The sequence below is a fragment of the Dipodomys spectabilis genome, unplaced genomic scaffold, assembly GCF_019054845.1.
Source record: "Dipodomys spectabilis isolate Male_0828 unplaced genomic scaffold, ASM1905484v1 ptg000107l, whole genome shotgun sequence".
In the NCBI taxonomy this organism is placed as follows: Eukaryota; Metazoa; Chordata; class Mammalia; order Rodentia; family Heteromyidae; genus Dipodomys; species Dipodomys spectabilis.
Genome location: NW_024870784.1, coordinates 8,139,475 through 8,162,500, shown reverse-complemented (window position 1 = coordinate 8,162,500; position 23,026 = coordinate 8,139,475). Strand labels below are relative to the sequence as shown.

The 23,026-nt window shown below is 51.0% G+C and overlaps 1 protein-coding gene across 1 annotated transcript in view; it reads right to left on the bottom strand.

Annotated features, from left to right (window-relative positions):
* Trappc10 (trafficking protein particle complex subunit 10) overlaps window positions 1-23,026 on the bottom strand; it is a 58,601-nt gene that overhangs the window by 25,592 nt on the left and 9,983 nt on the right. The window contains exons 2-7 of the mRNA XM_042687385.1: window positions 21,551-21,632; window positions 19,343-19,478; window positions 13,088-13,284; window positions 8,151-8,346; window positions 5,751-5,862; window positions 2,612-2,859 (exon numbers count right to left, since the gene is read on the bottom strand). Of these exons, the coding sequence (XP_042543319.1) occupies window positions 2,612-2,859; window positions 5,751-5,862; window positions 8,151-8,346; window positions 13,088-13,284; window positions 19,343-19,478; window positions 21,551-21,632 (971 nt within the window). The remainder of the gene's footprint in view (window positions 1-2,611; window positions 2,860-5,750; window positions 5,863-8,150; window positions 8,347-13,087; window positions 13,285-19,342; window positions 19,479-21,550; window positions 21,633-23,026) is intronic.

The following is a 23,026-nucleotide window of genomic DNA, read 5'->3' as shown; positions in this document are numbered from 1 at the left end:
AATTTCACATTAATCCCAACTACAAAGCATATTTAAGATATAATTTTAAAGGCATAATTTCTCTCCTTAACTCCCCCTCCCACATCACACGGTGGCTCATTCCTGTAATCTTACTCATGAGGCTGAAATCTGAGGATCATGGTTCAAAGCCAGCCTGGGCAGGAAAGTCTGTGAGACTCTTATCTCCAATTATTAATCACAGAAAAAGCTGGAAGTGGTGCAGTAAGCTCAAGTGGTAGAGCACTCGCCTTGAGCACAAAGAGGCTGAGGGACAGCGCCCACACCCTGAGTTCAAGCCCCAAGACCAAAAAAAAAAAAAAAGCCCACCCACAGCTTAGAATGTGGTTCAAGTTGCAGGCAACCTTACCAGGCCCTGAATCCACACCTAGTTCTGCCAACAACACAAAACCTAACCTACACAAAGACCTCAGCTCAGACCTGAAAGGTGACGTGAAGTTGAGAGGATGACCCTGTGTCACGTCAGCCCCAGGATTTACACACTGGCCACCTGCACTCTTCTAAGCCCTAGACCCAAGGGGATGCTCAAGGAGATGTTCTTAAGGGCGCTCACGGCACATCTAACACCACACTAATAAGCTGTCACCACACTGGGCATCACCCAAGCAACCCAAGGATGTGGAAAGTGACCACACATGGCACACGCAGTAGACAGGGGAGTGGACTGGCGGGGGGGGGGGGGGGGGGGGGGGGGGGGGGGGAGGGGAGGGGGGGTGCAGCTCAGCCTCCCGGCCTCTGAGCTCATCTTCCTAAACCCAGCCCCACAGGAGAACTACAACACGCTACACCACTGGCAGAGGAAACGTGCCTGGTCTGAAACTGATCCTAGCACCAATCACACAGAGGCCAAGCGTGCTGAGGGGCCCTGGGGGCCTGGGCAGGGCGGTAAGGGAGTAGAACACAGTAGGAGGTGCCACGGAGCACCGGCTACGTGTGGTGGTGGCCAGCGAGCAGGCAGTGGGTGATGAAGAGGCTGTGAAGGTGGCGTGTCCTCAACCGGCCTCGGGTCTGCAGCATTCATCCACTCCGCTCAGAAGGCACAAGAGGCCAGCATCACTGCAGGGAGGTGCAGGAAACACACTGGGTGTGGGGACAGTGTCCACTCAAGGGAAGGTCACTCGGTGTGGCTGAGAGGCACACAAAAACAATGACCCTTCATAGACCCTGAGAGCAGCCTGAGGGGACAGACAGACGCTACCTAAAAACATGGGCCCCGGGGCTCCTGGGAGCTGCTCCTAAGACCACGGGAGCAACTACGTTCTCAGCCCTCCCTAGTGCCAGGTGACACCTGGCCTCCGTCCCTGTGGTAGCAGCCACACGGGCACTATCATGGCCATCAGGGCCAAGTATGGTCCTGGCAGAGTGGGACCCCACACGCCCCCTTCTGCAGCGGTACATACCACACACACACACACCGGTGCGAGGCCCATACAAGGGCTGAGGTCGTGACTTTACAACTAACTCCCCACGCTCGGCCGGGCAGCGGCGGACACCTCCTCGAGGGAGCCTTGACGCCCAGTTTCCAGGGAGCCTGAAGGACTGCAGGGACAAGATGAGGGTCCCTTCCCTGCAGAGCAGCCGCGGGCCTGCAGGCACGGGCCCTGCTGGGCTTTCGCTGCTCTGTGCCTGCCACCCCAGCACTGCTAACCCCAGCACTGTCCCACGTTCCTGGGTCCCACGGCATGTGACTGGGCTGGACCCAGCACCCAGTGACAGGAACTGCACCCTCTACCAGGCTCTCCTATACCCCAAACCCGTCACTGGCACGTTCTACTAAGGCCATGGTAAGCCACCTAACCCACGGAAGGCAGTGCCAGCTGGGATTCGGGGCGGGACGGGCATGTCTCTGAGCTGGGGGGCCGCGCTCTGTACACACCAACATTCCCAGTCTCTGAATCCCTTATCCCGTCAATGTGCACAGCTGGACAGGCGGTGAAGGAGCTCAGCGCCCTGGGGGAACTGGTTTTTGTTTTTTGGAGTTTTTTTTGGTCGGTCGTGGGGCCTGAACTCTGGGCCTGGGCGCTGTCCCTCAGCTCTTCAGCTCAAGGTGAGCACTCTACCACTTGAGCCACAGCGCCACTTCTGGCTTTTTCTGCTTATGTGGTGCTGAGGAATCAAACCCAGGTACCACTGAGCCAGCTTCCCAGCCCTGGAAATGGTTCTTAAGGGACTGAAACATTTACCCCACTGCAGATAAACAACGGAAAGCCTCTATCATTCACTGGTTTCTCACACGGACCCCCTCCCCAGACACACCACCAACCCTCCACCAGGCTCCGCGCCACGCAGCCATGTGTGTCACTCATGTGGCCACCTGCACAGCAGGGGTCTGCCAAGAAAGCAAATTTAACCTCTGTACAAAACTTGGTACACAGCACCACCAGTGAAGGCCGGTCCCACAGGGCAGATCTGACTGACCTTGAACCCAAGGGACTTGCTTTACTTTGGGCCAGTGTGAACTTCATCGCATGCAGAGCAGAATGTACCTTTGAGCGGTTAATAATGCAAACAGAAACTATGCCACTGATAAGCGATGTGTTGCGTTCAGGGGAGCTGACAAGCCTTCCCACAGCAGGGCGTGGCCCTCACTCACCTCCAGGAGCCTCAGCTCCTGCACGCAGCTGTGCAGCAGCTCCAGGGCGCGCTGCGCCACCTCCCAGGGCCGCTGCAGGAAGAGCAGCAGGGTGCACTGGCGCGAGAACAGGTAGCCGCGCAGGTCCAGCAGGGCAGCCTCCTGTCTTTGGATCAGCCCCCGCTTCTCCATGTCGATGGGCTTGCGGAGGCCCAGTCCGTGCCAGCTCTTCACTGGCCGGCAGAAAAAAGTCAACCAGTTGGCCCCGTCTAGACAAACGACATCATCAAAGTGCTGGCTCAGGTTTTTGCCCGAGACCGAGAAGCTGGGGAAGAGCAGGCCGGGACCCTCACACCCCCTCCCCCACCACCCTGTCTCAGGCTACTGCCACAGCCTGGGGCACTCACAGGGCTTCCTGTGAGGCCCGGCACTGATGGCTGAGCCCAGGGTCCTCACCCAGGCAACAGCACAACCTACTTACCATGCCCAGAAGGTCCCCAAGACGAATGGACTGTGGACTTGAGCGCACCTTAGCCATGTCTAAATGCACCCCCTTGTACAGCCTGAACCTACTAGACCTCCTGGACACGAGCTGTGTGTTTCTTTGTCCCTTCCTATGAGCTCCGTGAAGGAAAGGGCATTTTGTTTCTCGCTGGCAAGACCCTTGACAAGTGCAAAGTCAAAGCAATATTAGCATTCAACTGCATGACTTTGTCTGGGACAACTTCTGGATTTTTTTTTAACTTCTGGATTTTAAGTGGCCCCACATTTATTTTTAAACTGAGAAAGCCAACTAAACATTTAAAATATAAGACAAGTGTTCTCAAAGATGTGTATGCACATAACATAGATACACAGCATAAGAGAAATGAATACAAGCTAGGCACTGGTGCCTCATGCCTGTAATTCTAGCTACTCAAGAGACTGAGACCTAAAGATCCTGGTTCAAAGCCACCCAGGCAAGAGAGTCTGTTAGACTCTTACCTCCAATTAACTATCGCTACCCCTGAAAAGCTTCAAGTAGAGCTGTAGCCCAAGTGGCAGAAAAGGAGCCTTGAGCAACACTACATAAGACCAGCACCCAGGCCTTGAGTTCAAGCCCCCAAACCAGCACCAAAAAGGAAAGAAGAAAAAGGAAAGAGGGAAGTGTTTCTAACTTTTCTGATTTTTAATTTTTAATAGTTTGCTTTAGTTAACATTTACATTTCCATCTTAGCAGAGTAAAATATCCAAACCAGACCTTCCAGAAGAGTGCTCCACTAGGAGAGCAGCTAGCATAGTTCCAGAAGGGCCACAGACAAAGGTGAGCTCAGGCAAAACACCCGCCAAACGCCATTTCAACCAACAGAACCTGGGTATGGGCACACACCTGTCATCTCAGCTACACAGGAAGCATAAGATAGGACCGTCACAAATCAGGCCAGCCTGGGCATAAAGGCAAGCCCTTTATTTTAAAATAACTCAAGTGCTGGGCACTGATGGCTCACGCCTGTAATCCTCACTACTGAGAAGGCTGAGCTCTAAGGATCGTGGTTCAAAGCCAGCCCAGCAGGAAAGTCCCTGTGAGACTTTCATTTCCAGAAACTGGAAGTGGCGGTCAGGCGTGTAGAACGGTAACCCTCTGTGATCTCTCAGGACAGACCCAGGGGAGCTGGCTGTCCCAGCACCCTGTCCCCCCACAGGTTCTCAGCAGGCTTTGCAGCCCCCTGAACCACTTCCTTTCCTCAGACACAGAGGCAGGAGCTCATGGAAATGTGTCTATCACAAATGCACTGCATGGAAGCCAGAGGCAGAAAACAAGTCATCCGTCCAACAAGGTGCACAGCAGAAGAAACGCAGAAGCTACAGCGAAAACATCTCACCCCTGGCCTGGCAGCGAGGAGAGACGCCAAGAGGGCTAATAATAAGAAAAGCAGCTGAACAGAGATGTCCGGAAAATACGAAGCACTTCTACCAAAGCAATGATGATGATCATTCACTGTTTTCTCTCTATATGGTTCACTTTCTGGTTCTGTAATTTTCGGAGAAGAAATTAGGATAACTGTTTAAACGTTTCAAAGGTGCTGGTGGTTCACACACCTGTTATCCTAACTACTCAGGAGGCTGAGATCCAAAGATCATGGTTCAAAGCCAGCCTGGGCAGGAAAAGTCTGGAGAATCTTATCTTCAATTAACAATCAAAAGGCCAGAAGTCTCTAGAGCTGTGGCTTAAGTGGTAGAGTGCTAGGTGGAGCAAAAAAGCTCAGGGACAGCACCCAGCCCCTGAGTTCAAGCCCTGGGACCAGCATACAAAAAAGCTTAAAAGATGGATGAGCGCCCATTGTAACAGCATCACACAACGCATCAGAAAGAGACCTCAGTTACCACACAGTGAGACAGCGGGGAGCCAGCACGTTAGGAGCACGGGCAGCATGCTGCTAAGGTCCAGAAATCACACTTCCCATCCACCTGCAAAAGGCAGCTCTGTACGTGCTGTTGTGACCTGAGATTCTTCCATGCCGGTCCTGTGTGTGCCAGGCCTAGGTGGGACTGGGGCTGGAGCTCTCACTGGCTTTTCACTCCAGTTGGTGCTCTGCCACTTGAGCTACTTACTGTCTTGTCTGAGAGTCTTCTAAATTTGATAGTAACTCTTTTTTTTTTTTTTAATCTTTAGGTGGTGCTAAGAACTGAACTCAGAGCCTCGTGTTTGCAAGACAGGTGCTCTATGTCACGAAGCCACACCCACAACTCCCTTTTTCATTGGTTATTCATTAGACAGTCTCATTTTATGCCCAGGCCAGCCCAGACTCCAATTCTCCTATTTGTGATGCTGGGGGTGACAGCAGAGCGTGACTGGGCCTAACCGCTGTGCTGCCCCGACAGCTAACAGGTACCAGACACCACACCAAGCCACTGGCTGAGGTGGAATCTCACAGACTTACACCTGGGCTGGCCTCCAGTCATGATTCCCCCAGCAGCTAGGATTATAGGCTTGAGCTACAGTATCAAAGCTGACAGCGATCATTTTAAATTCTCACTCCATTTCCTGTAGGAATCCCATGAATCCATCCTTAACATCCTTGCCCCAAAACAACAGCAATGATGATCGCTGGACAGATGTCCGTGAACTCAGGGCAGAATACACAGAGGCAAAGGCACTGCCCCTGAAACATCTACTCACCCCCAGCCCCAAAGTTGACGACATACTGGGAGAACAGGGCATCCAGCTCATCATACTGCACCAGGGCATCTTCAAACTGCTGCAGCATCTCGAAGACGAAAGCCAGCTCCTCCTGTTTATCCGAAGAACATCCATCAGCTTACAGAGCCACAGGCAGCCATGCGGGAGGGAACAGCGCTATGCATGGGAAGGATGCTGAGCACTGACACGCAAACCCCTCCGATGACCACGGCTCCATCTACGCTCGCAGAGGGGTGGGGGTCAGAAAGAAGCAGGAGAATGAAGCCAGGATGACGTCAGACCTATTGGCAACACAGGACTCCACACATCACCATCTCGCCTCTTCTCAGCAAGGCCTCTCTCCCTCCCTCCCTCAGCTCCACCTCTACAGTCCTTCTTCCTCACACGTGGGAGCACATGCAGCCTCTTCCTGGGTTGCAATGCTTCTCTGCACTTTCTTCATATATCCATATGGCTTGCTCTTCACCTCCTTCAGGCTACTGCTTCCAGCTAGGCCTCCAGGCCTCCCTCAACACCTCTGATCCTCGCCCCTGCATGCCATACTGCGGGCTCCTGGCATCTTCCATCTCTACTCCTGAGCAGGTTACCATAAGCTCACTGAAGTTGTGCGTGAACATCACCCAGTACCGAGGAGCACTGGGCAATGTGCACAGCCTGTGTGTGTTGAAGGAAAACATACAGAGCCGGGTGATTTTCTCCTGATTTCCACCGTTGGACAGTAAAGCAAATGACTCGCACACAAGCGTTTGCTGACACACTGGCATTCACAGGTGGGTACTCTCTGTTCTACCTCCGTGTTTGTGAATACCAACCTGACATCTACAGGCCAAGCAGTGCTCACTGGGCAAGGACCAGAGACTACCCTGAATTTCAGACAAAGGCCAGATCCAGACTCCAGCACTACCAGTCTGCAGCCGATTCCTTATCTGGACAGTGAAGTTCTCCCGGTAGGAGCCCCTGGGTGGATTAAATTCCTGTCTCATAAGGAGCAGAGTCTGGGCATGGCCAGCAGGCTGACTGTGCTCTACTGACCGTGAGTCAGAGGGCAGGTGAGAACCCTGGCCTGCAGATTCCAGCGCTCTAGGACTCTCCAGCTCCGTGTGTGTTGCTGCTTCTCAGAAACATGCTGGTGGATGGTGCTCCACATGGAAAATTACTGGGTTAGCCTCACCTCCTATTCTTTTCCTTTTTTTTTTTCTTTATGAAATACTTTTGGGAGCGTGCACTCCACCTTTCATTTTGGGGTGGCCTCAACCTCCCAATCCTCCTGCTTTAGCTTCCCAAGTATTAACACTACATCAGGATCTCCCATCTTCAAGTGTGTAACTCAGACGTTTCAAGTATACTCACATTACTGTGCAACCAAGTTCCAGGATTTTCTCATCACTCCAAACTGAAACGCTGAGCCCGCTGCACAATACCCCTCTCCCCATGCTGGCAGCTTCATCCTACTATCTGTGGACTAGACCCTTGAGGGGCCTGTCTGGGTGGGGTAAAGTGGAGTCCCACAATGTCCATCCCTGACCTGCTTTTCACTGAGCATAAAGTTAAGTTATATCCATGCTACAGCACGTGTCAGAACTTTCTTCCTTACTCCTTTTTAATTGTGAATTAATTTTGACTTAGAGAAATATTATCCCACCCTGTGCTAGTGACTACTTAGAAGGCTGAGATCTGAGGATCAGGGTAGAGAATCCAGGAGACTCCTATCTCCCAATTAACCAACAAAAAAGCCAGAAGTAGAACCATGGTTCAAATGGTAGAGCATGAACCCTAAGAGAAAAATCTAAGGGTCAGGACCCATAACCTGAATTCAAGCCGTAGGACCAGCACCAAATAAACAAATCTTCTTACGAGAGAGAAAAAGCTGATGGTGAACTCTAACTTTAAAAGCTCCAACCACCTTAACACATCTTTACTGAAAGCCAGACCACAAAACAAGCTATGAAACTGGACTTAGAGGTTCACACCTGTATTCCCAGAGGAACAGAATCATCCACTCTGGTTATTATATTGTTGATTTTTAAAATTAGACAAGTGCCGGGTGCCAGTGGCTCACGCCTGTCATCCTAGCTACTCAGGAGGCTGAGCTCTGAGGATTGCGGTTCAAAGCCAGCCTGGGCAGGAAATGCTAAGAGACTCTTATCTCCAATAAACCACCAGAAAACCGGAAGTGTTGCTGTAGCTCAAGTGGTAGAGCGCTTGCCTTGAGCTGAAGAGCTGAGGAACAGCGCCTAGGCCCAGAGTTCAAGCCCACCGACCAAAAAAATAAAATAAAATAAAATGAGACAAGTGACGGTTGTTCCAAAGGCTGTTTCACTAAAAGGGAAGGAGGAGGTAGGGCAAGGAAAGCTGTCTGGTCTCGACTGAGCCCAGTACCTGCACCATGAAGTATTCACAGAAACTCCATCCTGGCTCTGTCCTCTTCTCCCGCAAGGTTCTCATGTCATCTTCAAACTTGCCAAGGTTTTTGGTAAAAGACATAAGCAGCAGCGTCCTGAGTTTGGTCAGGAAGGCATTCCAAGATTCCTGAGTTCGAGAAGAGTCCTTCAAGGGGTCAGAGAGTACAACACACCTGCAAAGATGTACACAGGGGTCTGTGAACCTCAGGCACGGAGCCCTGGCCCAGTGGACCCTGCCCTTCAGCTCTTTGCTAAAACGCCCACCCTCCTTCTGTAGTCAGTGCAGACCACATCACACCCACATCACACTTGGTTCCCTGCCGTGGTTCACCTGTGCCTTGCAATCTCTGCCAGCTCCTTACAGTGCAGACGACACACGGGCCACAACCCAGCCTTGGCATCGGGCTTCAATTCCCTACGTCAGCCGGAGGCTGCGGAACGCATCGGGCCCGCGGGGGCCTGGAGCACACTCCTGTATCCCTCCTGCCTCCTGGGAGGCCCCAGCGAGCCCTGCTGTACACCAGCTTGTGTCATCACACTGAACTCAAGGAGAGAAGGTGCTAATCGATATGAAATAAATAGAGCTGACATCTGGATGGGAAACAACTTAACTTAAAAGAGACTGTCACAAATGCTGGAGGGGATGTGGAGAAAGAGGAACCATATTACACTGCTGGTGGGAATGTACACTTATACAACCACTTTGGAAAGCACTCTGGAGGGTCCTCAGAAAGCTAAATATTGACCTCCCTTATGACCCAGTCATACCACTTCTAGGCATCTACCCTGAACAACAGGAACCAATATACAAGGACACGTGCACCTCCATGTTTATTGCAGCATTGTTCACAATAGCCAGGATATGTGGAAACAACCCAGATGCCCCACCACAGACGAATAGATCCAAACATTGTGGTATCTATACACAATGGAATATTATGCAGCAATTAAAAATGAAAAAATAATGGCATTTGCAGGGAAATGGATGGAGCTAGAAGAAATCATGTTGAGCAAGGTAAGCTAAGAGCAAAGAGACAAACGGTACATGGTCTCTCTGATAAGTGGATGCTAAATCCAAAATGTTAGGTGATACGACAAAATTAACAGGACTTAAGAAACAAAGGACTTCCACTCATCTGGTCGAATCACTACTAAATAACCCCATGCTGCTGATCACATGTATGGTGTATATGTGTACACCAGAGGGGAACCAGGAAGACGACACAGAACTAGAGGGAATCAGGAAAAACACAACAGCGGGACCCATCAGCTGCACTGGACATTGACCAAAATGAACTAAGCAACTCAATGGCAGCGATGGGGGGAGGGAACAAGTGGGAAAGAGGGAACAGCTGACGCTATGCAAAACAAAAGAAATGTACACATCACTCAATGTGGAAGAAATAACTGTATCGCAAAGCTCATAGAACTCATAAATGTTATAGACCACAATAGACAATTTGCTCCAGGAAAGTTAGAATGTGTTTGTGACTTTAACTGAGCATCACTATCCCACAATACTGTGAAATTTGGGAAATTATGTAACCACTTAATCACAATAAAAAATTTGGAAAAAAAAAGAGACCGTCACTTGGCAAAGGTGCCCAAGTTAACACAGGAAACTTCCAGTGGCCCGGAAAAGGTAGAAACAGGACCTGTCTTTTGTCTTGCTAGAAAGAGGAATAAACCTGAACTCAGAAGTGACCTGCAAATCCTGGAGAGCGTCAGCAAGCCTCTTTAGTGGCTCTTTCTCCTCCGCTGCCGTCATGGCAAATGCTTGCTGAGCTCCAGCAGGACTGCGCCAAGGCCAGCTTCCTCCATGGGATCACACAATCTCCAGAGAGGGCAGCTCCAAGGACACGGCCTACCAGCCTGTCCACCACTCACCCACCTCACACAGAGGGGCACAAGGAGTGTGAGAAAGGGTCCTTTCTGTCTAAGTAGTTTGCTTCCTTTCTGTTAATCTTGAGAGAACTGTTTTCCTGAAGGGTTCCTGCTTTGGCCAGGTGGCTTGGCCACTGTTAATTACATCCTGTTCCTGAGTACTTTAATACATCCTGTTAGCAGCTCCTTAAATGTTAGTTGTATCTTATTAATTAAGCAGGAAATTAATCTTGCAGACTGTGAACCTGAGCTCAGCCGTGTGAGCAGGGTGGGGCTGCGCGGGGAGACAGGAGTGTGCTCAGTGTGCCTGCCTGTCAGATGTTTGGCTGACGGTACGCCCTTCTGCAGAAGTTAACTCGCCTTGCCAACCTCCTTTCCAGTTGGTGTGTTTATTCCTATGTGACACCAGAAAGGGCAGAAGCCAGGGCAGCCACCGCGAGGCCCCAAGGACCAGGGAGAACTTGCTACCCGAGGGGCTGGGTCCCGGTGGTTTACCCTCACCACACCCTCAGGGTTAACATTGGCTACGCTAGTCCTGACTCCACACTACCACGAGTGGAAATGAAAACAAACACCACACGGAGCACCAGTGACCCCAGGGGCAGACACAGCAGGCTTGGTACCCTCAACCCTGTCGGTCCCCCCTCCTCATGAGGCCTTTCAACTTCCTCTAGGGCATGGTTATCTCTCTTTTCTAAAAATAAAAAAGAACTAGCCCAGAAATAGTCCAGAGATTCACAGCAAGCCTCGACGGCTCTCCAAGAGGGTGCCCCAAACAGCGGCGATCCGGAGAGTAGCAGCGCCTGCTGGGCAAGGGACCCGCATGGGGCCGCTGCTCTCGGGGCGCATGCAGTGAGGAGCTGTCCATACCACCTGAGTGGGGCACTGCCACCATCAGCACGGTGCCAAGTCAAGCTCAGACTGCAGGCAGGACTTCCAAAACTCAGAGAAGTATGAAACCTGTGCTCACACCCAGACATGCTGCCACAAGCAGAAAGCAACCACTAGACACCCCCAGAGGTCTGTATTAATAACTATGGTACATCAGTACTATGCAACACTAGGCTCCAAACAGTAACGGTACACAAACAAGTCATTTATTGTCTCTATGAAATGTTTACAATGTCCTGAGGGAAAACAAGTATAAACTATATATAGATGATATCGCCTTAAGACACACAGACACACACACAGATATAAGAAAAAGAAGCCTAAAAATATTCTCTTCATTCATTTACTAACAATTCTACAAAGAATGTGTTATACAACCAAAAATTAAACATAATTACAAAGCTAAAAAATATAGTAAGCCACTTGAGGGCCATGTGTTCCAATATGTTCGAGGATTGAAATTTGTATTGCATAAAGCAAATGGTCATTCAGACACTCAAATTCAACTTACAAAACTAAACCAATTTTTTTTTTTTTTGGTCAATTGTGGGCCTTGAATTCGGGGCCTGGGCGCTGTCCCTCAGCTCTTCAGCTCCAGTGAGCGCTCTACCACTTGAGCCACAGCCACTTCTGGTTTCCAGTGGTTTATGAGAGATAAGAGTCTGGCTTTGAATCATGATCCTCGGATCTCAGTCAGCACCTGGCTCTAAACCACTTTTTAGGTTAATAATAAAGTCATTTGTCAAAAGGTGCCTTTGCAAATTAATAAAAATCAAAATGTTCAATGTTCAGTTTAATGTGTTGACTAGCTGAGACTTTGTACAGATTCACACTACCGTTTACTTACTACAGCCCTGAGCAGGTATTCCTCTTGCTGAGTTGAAGCCAGCCTCCACCTGGCCTGGTCTGGCTTTTCACCCCAGGTGTTGCAATGCACTCCTGGCTCCACAGTGGGCCTGAGTCCCGGGGGGAGGGGCTACAACATTATCTAGCCCGTTAACCCTGATCCCTCCCCACCTTGTCTACAAGTCCACCCGTGCAGAATTCCTGGGAAATAAGCCATAGCCTCAATCTAGTATCTGATCCAAACCATATATAAACCAAGTTTGAGCACTGCGATGTGTCCAGTAAGGGATGAAACATGAAAAGGTGCCTGGGCCGGGGGCTCACACTGGTAACCCTAGCTACCCAGGAGGCTGATCTGAGGATCTGAGGCGACACTGCCCCACGAAAGGGCCAGGTACTAAAGGAGTGACATGGCCCTGGCTAGATGGCACTCCAGGCTGCTGCTCTTTCCTTACCAAGTGTGCTGGGCACGTTCCAGCCCACTCCTGGAGCAGGGCACGGCCCTCGTGGGTTCCCTGTTGCAGGGAGAGATCCTCTGGAGATCCTCTCTCCAGACCCCTGCCAGACAGTGACCCCTGCAAAGGATGGCCTGATTTACAGACAGGGTTCAGGCTTAGCACGATCTGGATCCTCAGTGGCCTAGGAAACTCCACTGCCAGCCCGGCCATCAGTGACGTAGGAGTCAGAACCTGGGAGGGCCAGCAGTGCTGGAGAGGAGGCAAGCCTAGGCACAGAGGGAGAAGGCGCCCCATGCGGCTGAGACGAAACTGACATTTTTACCACGTGGTGTTTAGGAACTCAACAGGTGTTATGGGAAACACACACTGTCCTTGGGTCGAAAAGGCAAAGGGTTTCTACACAAGGATTTCAAGACCTCCTCTTCCAGGCTTCAGGAGAGCCCATGTGGCCTTCCCTGGTCACAGGCCCAGGAGCTCTCCAGCTGGACTCAGGGCCAGGGAGGGGCACAGGCCACCTGCCACTCGCCGGGCCCTTGGAGTCCAGTCACCGCTGCCTGCAGTGGCAGCTAGTGCCACCACGGGAGGGTGGGGTTAAGACACACTCACCTAGGGCTGGGAAGGTGGCTCAGTGGTAGAGCGCTTGCCTTGCATGCTCGAGGCCCTGGGTTCGATTCCTCAGCACCACATAAGCCAAAAGAAAAAAGCGGAAGTGGCGCTGTGGCTCAAGTAGTAGAGCGCTAGCCTTGAGCTGAAGAGCTGAGGGACAGCACCCAGACCCAGAGTTCAGGCCCCATGACCGGACCCAAAAAAAAAAAAAAAAAAAAGACACACTCACCTGTCACTCTGTTTATTACAGAAGTCATTTCTTATTTTGTCCACAATAGAAGTACGAGGAAGGATGTTGGTTTTGTTTTTCTTCTTGGCATCATTTTCAACTACCACAATGAGCCAGTCCACGGAGCTATGGGCTTTCAGAACATTCTGCCACTTGGTGAGGTCATCTTTTACTGTAGCTTTGTACACTTCAGTATCCTAACAATAAAGAAGTCAGGTGAAGCAAGGTGCCGGATGCCCCGCAGGGCCCAGGTGCTGCTGTGCGAGACAAGCACACACAGTGATCCCAACACCCCTGCGATCGCCGGCCCCCAGGGCCGCCAGACACAGCACCCGGTGCACAAAGAGGCAACATGCCCATGAAGCGACGTGGCGCTTTCGTCAGGGCCAAGCACCACAGGACTGGCACACTGCCCCAGGTTAGCATTATCCCCTCCTTTGGTCCTCAGCTCCACCCAGACCTGAGCTGCTCCCTGCCCTGGAGTTCCCGCCACACACGCCCTCTGGGCCCAGCTCTCCCCCTTCCCCACGCCCCCCCCCCAAGCTTACCTCACTTCCGCCCTCACTTCCACCCCCAGGCCTGCCCCCACCTGGACAGGGGCCGACACCACATGCTCCCTCCCTCTCCAGGGAGATATGGCCCTGCTAATAAACCTTCCAATGGTCTTTCTTCTGTGCCTGCCTCCGAGAGGTGCCCTGGAGGGATGTGAAGGATTCTTACACCCATGCCAGCCTCACGCTTGGGAAGATGTCCACAGGAACCCAAGCAGGCCTCCTGTAACCTGCGCTCTCTGTGAGCAGTAGACACTCAGCTGTCACTTGTTTCCCCCAGTACTGGCATTAAACTCAGGGCCCTGTGCTTGCTCAGACTCAGATGGCACTCTGCCACTTGAGCCGTGCCTCTAGCCCTGTTCTCTGCTGTCTATAGTCCTTCCTGCTTGGGCTTTTTCAGACAGGAATCCTCCAGATCTCAACCAGTTAAGTACCTAGGATCACAGGCATGAACCACCAGTACCTTTATGCACCCACATACGAATTCCAGTTTTCTGTAGAAAATCTAAAACTATGACCATAGGAATGGATTAAGGCTGGGGGGGGGGGGGGGGGAGCTAGCCTGAAATGTTCCAGGCCCTACGGACACATAGACACACAAAGGTGTTTTACCCATTTCAAAAGCAAGCATATAAAAAAAGGAAAGTCAGTAGAAACAGCTTTGAAAGCAATGGACGGTAAGTCAGCATACACTCCCCTCCTTAACAGTCCCACCTATTGTCCTGCCTGCGCTCGGTGGCTTTCCTGTCACTCTTAACACTCACGTAGACATATGCATGCTGACTGACCCATAAGCCAAGAACACTTACTTGTTATCGAGTTTTTCTTTTTGGTTTAAACCAATAAATAGGAAGGTCCAAAGGGCAATACTTTACACTTTTTATCCCAATTTTTAATCCTGTTTTAATGTAAATGATGATTTACTTACAAACTGAGATAAAACCCGTACTACAAAAATCAACTTTCTGCAAACGCAATGCTCAGCAACATTAACTATGCCGCGCATGATGCCAGAAGAACCAAATGCATCATGCATCGGGCTGGATGCAGAAACAGAAGGGCCTTGGCTGCTGCAGCACCGCCAGCGCCCTCCCCTCCCCTCCCCTCCTGCAAAGAAGTGCCAGAGTGGCACTACAGCAGCCCTGCTGAGGCACTCTCTCAGAGCAAAAAGGGTTGAGGGTAACACAATCCTTTTACTAGGCACAAACCGAGGGCTGCCAAAGCAGCCCAACCCAGGTCCTAGCAGATTGGAGTCTTAAGACCAAGCCTACCGGCTGGGAAGGTGGCTCAGTGGTAGAGTGCTTGTCTTGCATGCATGAGGCCCTGGGGTTCAGTTCCTTGGCACCACATAAGCAGAAAAAGCTGGAAGCTGAAAAAGCCTTGAGCTGAAGAGCTGAGGGACAGCGCCCAGGTCCAGGGTTCAAGCCTCATGACCCAAAAAAAAAAGATGAAGCCTCCCAAGAGGAACCAGCACTGCCTTTTGTGACTTACTCTAGTAAACTGAGTGTCAATTCTACAAATTGGAGATCCACCCAAGATGAAGTTACAATACAAAGGCCCAGCCTCAAAAGAGGAAAGCCCCAGCTCCACAGAGCACATTCAGGGCGGGACACACACAGGACACGTGGGGTGACAGAGAGGACACGTGGGGTGACACACACACAGGACACGTGGGGTGACACAGAGGACACGTGGGGTGACACACAGGACACGTGGGGTGACACACAGAGGACACGTGGGGTGACACAGAGGACACGTGGGGTGACACACACAGAGGACACGTGGGGTGACACAGAGGACACGTGGGGTGACACACACAGAGGACACGTGGGGTGACACACACAGAGGACACGTGGGGTGACACACAGAGGACACGTGGGGTGACACACACAGAGGACATGTGGGGTGACACACAGGACACGTGGGGTGACACACACAGAGGACACGTGGGGTGACACAGAGGACACGTGGGGTGACACAGAGGACACGTGGGGTGACACAGAGGACACGTGGGGTGACACACAGAGGACACGTGGGATGACACACACAGAGGACACGTGGGGTGACACAGAGGACACGTGGGGTGACACAGAGGACACGTGGGGTGACACACACAGAGGACACGTGGGGTGACACAGAGGACACGTGGGGTGACACACACAGAGGACACGTGGGGTGACACAGAGGACACGTGGGGTGACACAGAGGACACGTGGGGTGACACACACAGAGGACACGTGGGGTGACACACACAGAGGACATGTGGGGTGACACAGAGGACACGTGGGGTGACACACACAGGACACGTGGGGTGACACACACAGAGGACATGTGGGGTGACACACACAGAGGACACGTGGGGTGACACAGAGGACACGTGGGGTGACACACACAGAGGACACGTGGGGTGACACACAGAGGACACGTGGGGTGACACACACAGAGGACACGTGGGGTGACACAGAGGACACGTGGGGTGACACACACAGAGGACACGTGGGGTGACACACACAGAGGACACGTGGGGTGACACAGAGGACACGTGGGGTGACACACACAGAGGACACGTGGGGTGACACACAGAGGACACGTGGGGTGACACACACAGAGGACACGTGGGGTGACACACACAGAGGACACGTGGGGTGACACACACAGAGGACACGTGGGGTGACACAGAGGACACGTGGGGTGACACACACAGAGGACACGTGGGGTGACACAGAGGACACGTGGGGTGACACACACAGAGGACACGTGGGGTGACACACACAGAGGACACGTGGGGTGACACACAGAGGACACGTGGGGTGACACACAGGACACGTGGGATGACACAGAGGACACGTGGGGTGACACACAGGACACGTGGGGTGACACACACAGGACACGTGGGGTGACACAGAGGACACGTGGGGTGACACACACAGAGGACACGTGGGGTGACACACACAGAGGACACGTGGGGTGACACACACACAGGACACGTGGGGTGACACACACACAGGACACGTGGGGTGACACAGAGGACACGTGGGGTGACACACAGGACACGTGGGGTGACACACACAGAGGACACGTGGGGTGACACACACAGAGGACACGTGGGGTGACAGAGGACACATGGGGTGACACAGAGGACACGTGGGGTGACACAGAGGACACGTGGGGTGACACAGAGGACACGTGGGGTGACACACACAGAGGACACGTGGGGTGACACAGAGGACACGTGGGGTGACACAGAGGACACGTGGGGTGACACACAGAGGACACGTGGGGTGACACACACAGAGGACACGTGGGGTGACACACACAGAGGACACGTGGGGTGACACACAGAGGACACGTGGGGTGACACACAGGACACGTGGGGTGACACACACAGAGGACACGTGGGGTGACACACAGAGGACACGTGGGGTGACACAGAGGACACGTGGGGTGACACACACAGGACACGTGGGGTTACAGAGGACACGTGGGGTGACACAGAGGACACGTGGGGTGACACACACAGAGGACACGTGGGGTGACACAGAGGACACGTGGGGTGACACACACAGGACACGTGGGGTGACAGAGGACACGTGGGGTGACACAGAGGACACGTGGGGTGACACACACAGAGGACACGTGGGGTGACACACAGAGGACACGTGGGGTGACACACACAGGACACGTGGGGTGACACAGAGGACACGTGGGGTGACACACACAGAGGACACGTGGGGTGACACACACACAGGACACGTGGGGTGACACACACAGAGGACACGTGGGGTGACACAGAGGACACGTGGGGTGACAGAGGACACGTGGGGTGACACACAGAGGACACGTGGGGTGACACACAGAGGACACGTGTGGTGACACACACAGGACACGTGGGGTGACACACACAGAGGACACGTGGGGTGACACACACAGAGGACACGTGGGGTGACACACAGGACACGTGGGTAGGATATGTTGGTACAGTCACCTCTTTAGGAAACAGGATTTGTCCACTTCACAATCAAATGGAAGTGTGTGGTATGGAGGAGGCTTTTTTTTGAGTGGGGGCTTGAGGGGGCCTTGAACTCAGGGCCTGGGTGCTATCCTTGAGCTCTTTTGCTCTAGGCTAGAACTCTACCACAGTTCCACTTCCAGTTTTCTGGTACTTAACTGGAGATGGAAGTCTCACAGACTGGACTGTGGTAGAGCGCTTGCCTCACATGCATGAGACCCTAGGTTCAATTCCTCAGCACCACATAAGCAGAAAAGCCGGAAGTGGTGCTGTGGCTCAAGTGGTAGGGCACTTGCCTTGAGCTGAAGAGCTGAGGGACAGCGCCCAGGCCCAGAGTTCAGACCCCACAACTGACAAAAAAAAGTCTCACAGACTTTCCTGCCAGGTCTGGCACTGAACTACAATCCTCAGATATCAGCCTCCTAAGTAGCTAGAATTACAAGTATGAGCCACCAGCAACCAGCTAAGGCTGACTTTTAAAAAATTGTTATTGATATGATTTACAAAAGTGTAATTAAGGGGCTAGGAAGGTGGCTCAGTGGTAGAGTGCTTGCCTTGTATGCATGAAGCCCTGGGTTCAATTCCTCAGCACCGCATAAGCAGAAAAAGCTTAAAGTGGCGCAGTGGCCCAAGTGTGCTAGCCTTGAGCTGAAAAGCTCAGGGACAGCGCCCAGGCCCAGAGTTCAGGCCCCATGACCAACCAAAAAAAAAAAAGTGTAATTAAGTCTGAATATGATTGTGATAAACAGAAGTGTCTTAATATTGTGTATACAATATATTGGTTAAAATATGGAGTACTGGTGGCCTGTAATCCTAGCTACTCAAGAGGCTAAGATCTAAGGATCAAGGTGCAAAGCCAGTCCAGCTAAGAAAGTTTACCAGAATCTTATTTCCAATAAACTACTCAGAAAAAAGCCACAAGTGACACTTTAGCTCCAGTAATAGAATGCTAGCCTTGAGCACAAAGGGGCTCAGAGACAGCACCAGGCCCCGAGTTTAAGCCCCAGACCAGCAAAAAAAAAAAAAAGCTTAGGAACAGCACCCAGGCCTAGAATTCAAAGCCCAGGGCTGGCCTAAATAAATTAAGTTAGTTGACATTTCTGATAAGTGAAAAATAGACACACTATCAAAAAATAGTGTTAGACCAATCTGCTGTTCATTTGGACAGGCAAATTAGACCCTCTAGACCCTCAACACCATAGCACCTACTTACAGGAAACAACTGAAGCTATCAGATAGAACAGAACCCAGTTATGAAATTATTAAAAGAAAACAAAGGTGAAAATCAGTCGTCATCTTTAGTTAGCTAAGACCTTAAGTAAGATACACAATCTAAAAATCATCCTTGAAATTTATACATTTCATTAAAAAGTTATGCTAGTATGAACCTCTGCATGCCAGGCAAGGCCTACACCCCCCCCCCCCCCACACACACACACACACACACTGCAGAGAGAAGTGCCCGCCCAGCAGCCTGGGCTGCCGCCTGCCGGCACACGCACCTACAGGTATTCCAAAAGCTCCATGAGCGTCATGGCCTGAGCATAGCAGAAACACCAGGACAAAGCCAGAATACACAAGAACCCAAAGCAACACGGGACAGAGCCCCGAGAAGCTGTGCTCCTCTCAGCAAAAGCTGGAGCAAGCAGCTCCCATCAGACCGAGCGAGAAGCGTGGGAAGTGTGGGATACTCACGCAGCACTCCGTCCAATAGATGTGCAGGAAGGGGAACGTGAGCAGAGCCTTGTTTCCTTCTTTGGGCAGCAGCTCCTCTTTGAATTGAACAAAGTTCGATTCTAGATGAATCATCTTTGGAGCCCGGCCATAAGACCTATAAACAAGGTTTTAAAGTCATTGAGGACACAACTAAACAATGTAAAGTAGAGGGGGGGGGGGGGGGCGGTGTGACAACTCAAAATTTAATCCTATCTGTGAGTTCAGAAGCATACAGAGTATTGACCATGAATTACATCTGTCCAAATATTTGTTTGAATTATTTGGGACACAGCTCACACTTCAATATCAAGGTGTCCTCTCCATAAAACCTCTCACTACAGTGCAGAAGACGTACATAATGATGTGCTCCTGCAAGTGTTCAGCCTATCCAAGGCTGCCCTAGACTTCCAATAATAGTTTTCCTTGTGTCCGGTGCCAGTGGCTCACACTTGTAATCCTAGTTACTCAGTAGGCTGAAATCTGAGGAACACAGTTCAAAGCCAGCCTGGGCAGGAAGGTCCATGAGACTCACCTCCAATTAACCACCAAAAAACCAGAAATGGTACTCTGGCTCAAAGTAGTAGAATGATACCCTTGAGTAAAAGGAGCTCAGGGGCTGGGCACCGGTGGCTCATGCCTGTAATCCTAGCTACTCAGGAGGCTGAGATATGAGGCTCTTGGTTCAAAACCAGCCTGGGCACGAAATTCTGTGAGACTCTTATCTCCAATAAAACACTTAGAAAACAGGAAGCAGTGCTGAGACTCAAATGGTAAAGCCTTACCTGGAGCTGAAGAGCTGAGGGACAGAGTCCAGGCCCTGAGTTCAAGCCCCAGGATCAACTTAAAAAAAAGGGCCACAACCTGCTGTCATGCATTATGTCAGTCAGGTCTCTACTCCTACACGGCGTGGTTTTAGGAAGGCAAAGCTATGAATGCACGCATTAAGTCAAAATAGTTCTTCTAGTTCTCTTCTTCCTCATAACTTTCACTCCTGTGTTTTTGAACATATTTTTTCTCTTTCTGAATGCTTAGCTAATATGCACTTATTTGAAATCCTTTATAGAGATTAGTCTACTTCTTCCAGTATTAAATCCTTCCATTTAGTGAACTGTTTTCTCCTCTTAGAAGCACTGGGCCTCCTTGTGTATTAAACAATTTTCTCAAAGAGCATCTTTCATAGTTCTGTACTCTTTATATTAAATATTAACAATTAAATGACTGCCTTGTAAGACACTGTAATCATGCACCGCAAGAGACTACATTCACCAGAGAAGCCTGGAGAAGCTGTCCCCAGACACCACAATAATCAGAGTATGCGGACAGACATGCCTAGCTAGAAATTCTATACACTCTGATTAGGACTAAAATGTTTCCCCCTGCACTGACAAGTTAAAATCCAAACGTTCCCACAAATACTATCCTATCTTAGTGAAATTACTCCAAGGGGAGGGACTGGAGACATGGCTCGGGACCATTGCTTGCCTAGTGTGCTCGCAAGGCTTTGGGCTCCATCCATCCATCACCAGCACCACAGTCAATAAACAAGTAAAAGAGAAGAAAGTCAGCTGGGCGCTGGTGGCTCATGCCTGTCATCCTAGCTACTAGAAGGCTAAGATCTGAGGATCACAGTTCAAAGCCAGCTCTGGCAGGAAAGTCCTAGAGACTCTTATCTCCAATAAACCAGGAGAAAACCAGAAGTGGCGCTGTGGCCCAAGTGGTACAGCGTTCGCCTTGAGCTGAAGAGCCCAGGGTCAGAGTTCAAGCCCACGACTGACAAAAAAGAGTGAGAGAGAGAAAGTAATCGTAAAGAACAAGGCTTGTGGACTCTGAGAAGCTGCTCCATTCTTTTTTAAGATGTACTATTATTGTAAAGGTGATATAGAGGGGTTACAGTTACACAGAAGGGAATGGGTGCATTTCTGTTTGAACAGTGTCATCTCTTCCCTCATTTTCTCCCAGGATTTCCCCTCCTGACCGCCCCTCCCCCCAAGCTGTACAGTTACTTTCAACATAGTGTCTAGTATCACTGCTGCATTTGTTCACCACTTCTCTGCTCCCTTACTCTGCTGCTTTGCTTTTCCCCCTTCATTGCTGCTTCTGATTTCTACCCCGCTCCTCTGCCCTCCACCGCCTCTCTTGCTCACATGGACCTCTGAAATCTACGGGGCTACAAGCATGGTGTCCTACCTTCTCCACTCCATCGGCTCCCTCGGAAGCTGCTGGGAAAGCGGCGGATAAATAGAGGTAAATAAGTTGTGATCTCCAGCACCTACAACAGGAATGGGGAGAAATCCAGTTACGACATTATGCAAGAAACACAGGTAAAGCTGGATCCAAGGTATATAGTTAATAGTCTCAGAATTTACTATTCAGCAAAATGTTAGCACAAAGCAAGCCTTCACTGGGCTTTTAAATGACAGCTTCGACCGGGAGCTGGTAGCTCATGCCTGTAATCCTAGCTACTTAGGAGACTAGGATTTGAGGATCACAGTTCAAAGCCAAACAAGGTAGAACAGTCCAAGAGATTCTTATCTCCAATTAATGACCAAAAAGCCAGAAATGGAGTTGTGGCTCAAAAGTAGCAGAGTGTTAGCTTTGAGCACAAAAGCTCAGAGACAGTGCCCAGACCCTGAATTCAAGCCCCACAACTGGCCTCAATCAAAAAGAAAGAAAAAAAAAGGATAGTTTCAAGAAAACCCAGCCCTTAGTGTGTGACTGGAGGAAGCCTCACACCCCTCCACTAGGGGGGTACAGCTTTCCACTGGGAAGAGACCATGAGACCCAGAACCAGCCAGCAGGGTCCCAGCCTTCTGTGCTGGGGGGGGGGGGGGGTCCTCCAGTTCTCTACAGCCACGCCACAGAGAGACAATGCAGTAGAGCGAACACAGACTCCCCCACATAATGTTCACCCAGGACCAGCCGGAGCTGGTATGAGCCCCAATGCGAGGACAGGTTACAAAGCACGGGAAGGCATCCTCCGTCAGTGAACATACAAGCACGCGGGAGCCTGGCCTCCGTCAGCCAGGCCAACTCGCAGAGCCCTGGGGGGGGGGAGGGGCTGCTGTGTCTGCCTTCCGGCCGCACGCTAACTTTCTCTCTGGCTTTCATCCTAACTTTAATAACTGAAAGATCCATTCCGTTCTCCTGAAATAACATAGCCATATCATACTTAAACTGAAAAGGAACCTTTTAATACAGATGACTAGAATTGTTATACTCAGAGGTTCTCTTTTAGGAAAACCATTTTCCTAATTGCTTTTATATTGATCTTAAAGAAGTCATTGGGAATTGGTGTAGACTATTAACACAATTGCTTATTTTGCTAAAACAAAAACAAAACAAAAGCCTCCCCACCACTGGGGAGAGAAAGGACATTTCCAGGCACGGGAGGTGTTAGATGGGAGGGCCCCAGTCCAGCCCCACCTCTGAGCACGGGACTAGGCTGAGGAACCTCGGCCTTCTGGGCTGCAGGAACAAGATGGGAGGGGTAAGGGCAGCATCCCAACAGGACTAGGGCTAAAGTGGGTCAGTGCCACACACGCAGCCTCCACAGGCCCGACCACAGCGTACGCAGCCATCACTACATCAAAACAGCTGTTCCCAACGTGTCACTTCGTACGATCATTTACTTGGTAGTCATCTTAGAATCTGTAAAGAAAATCT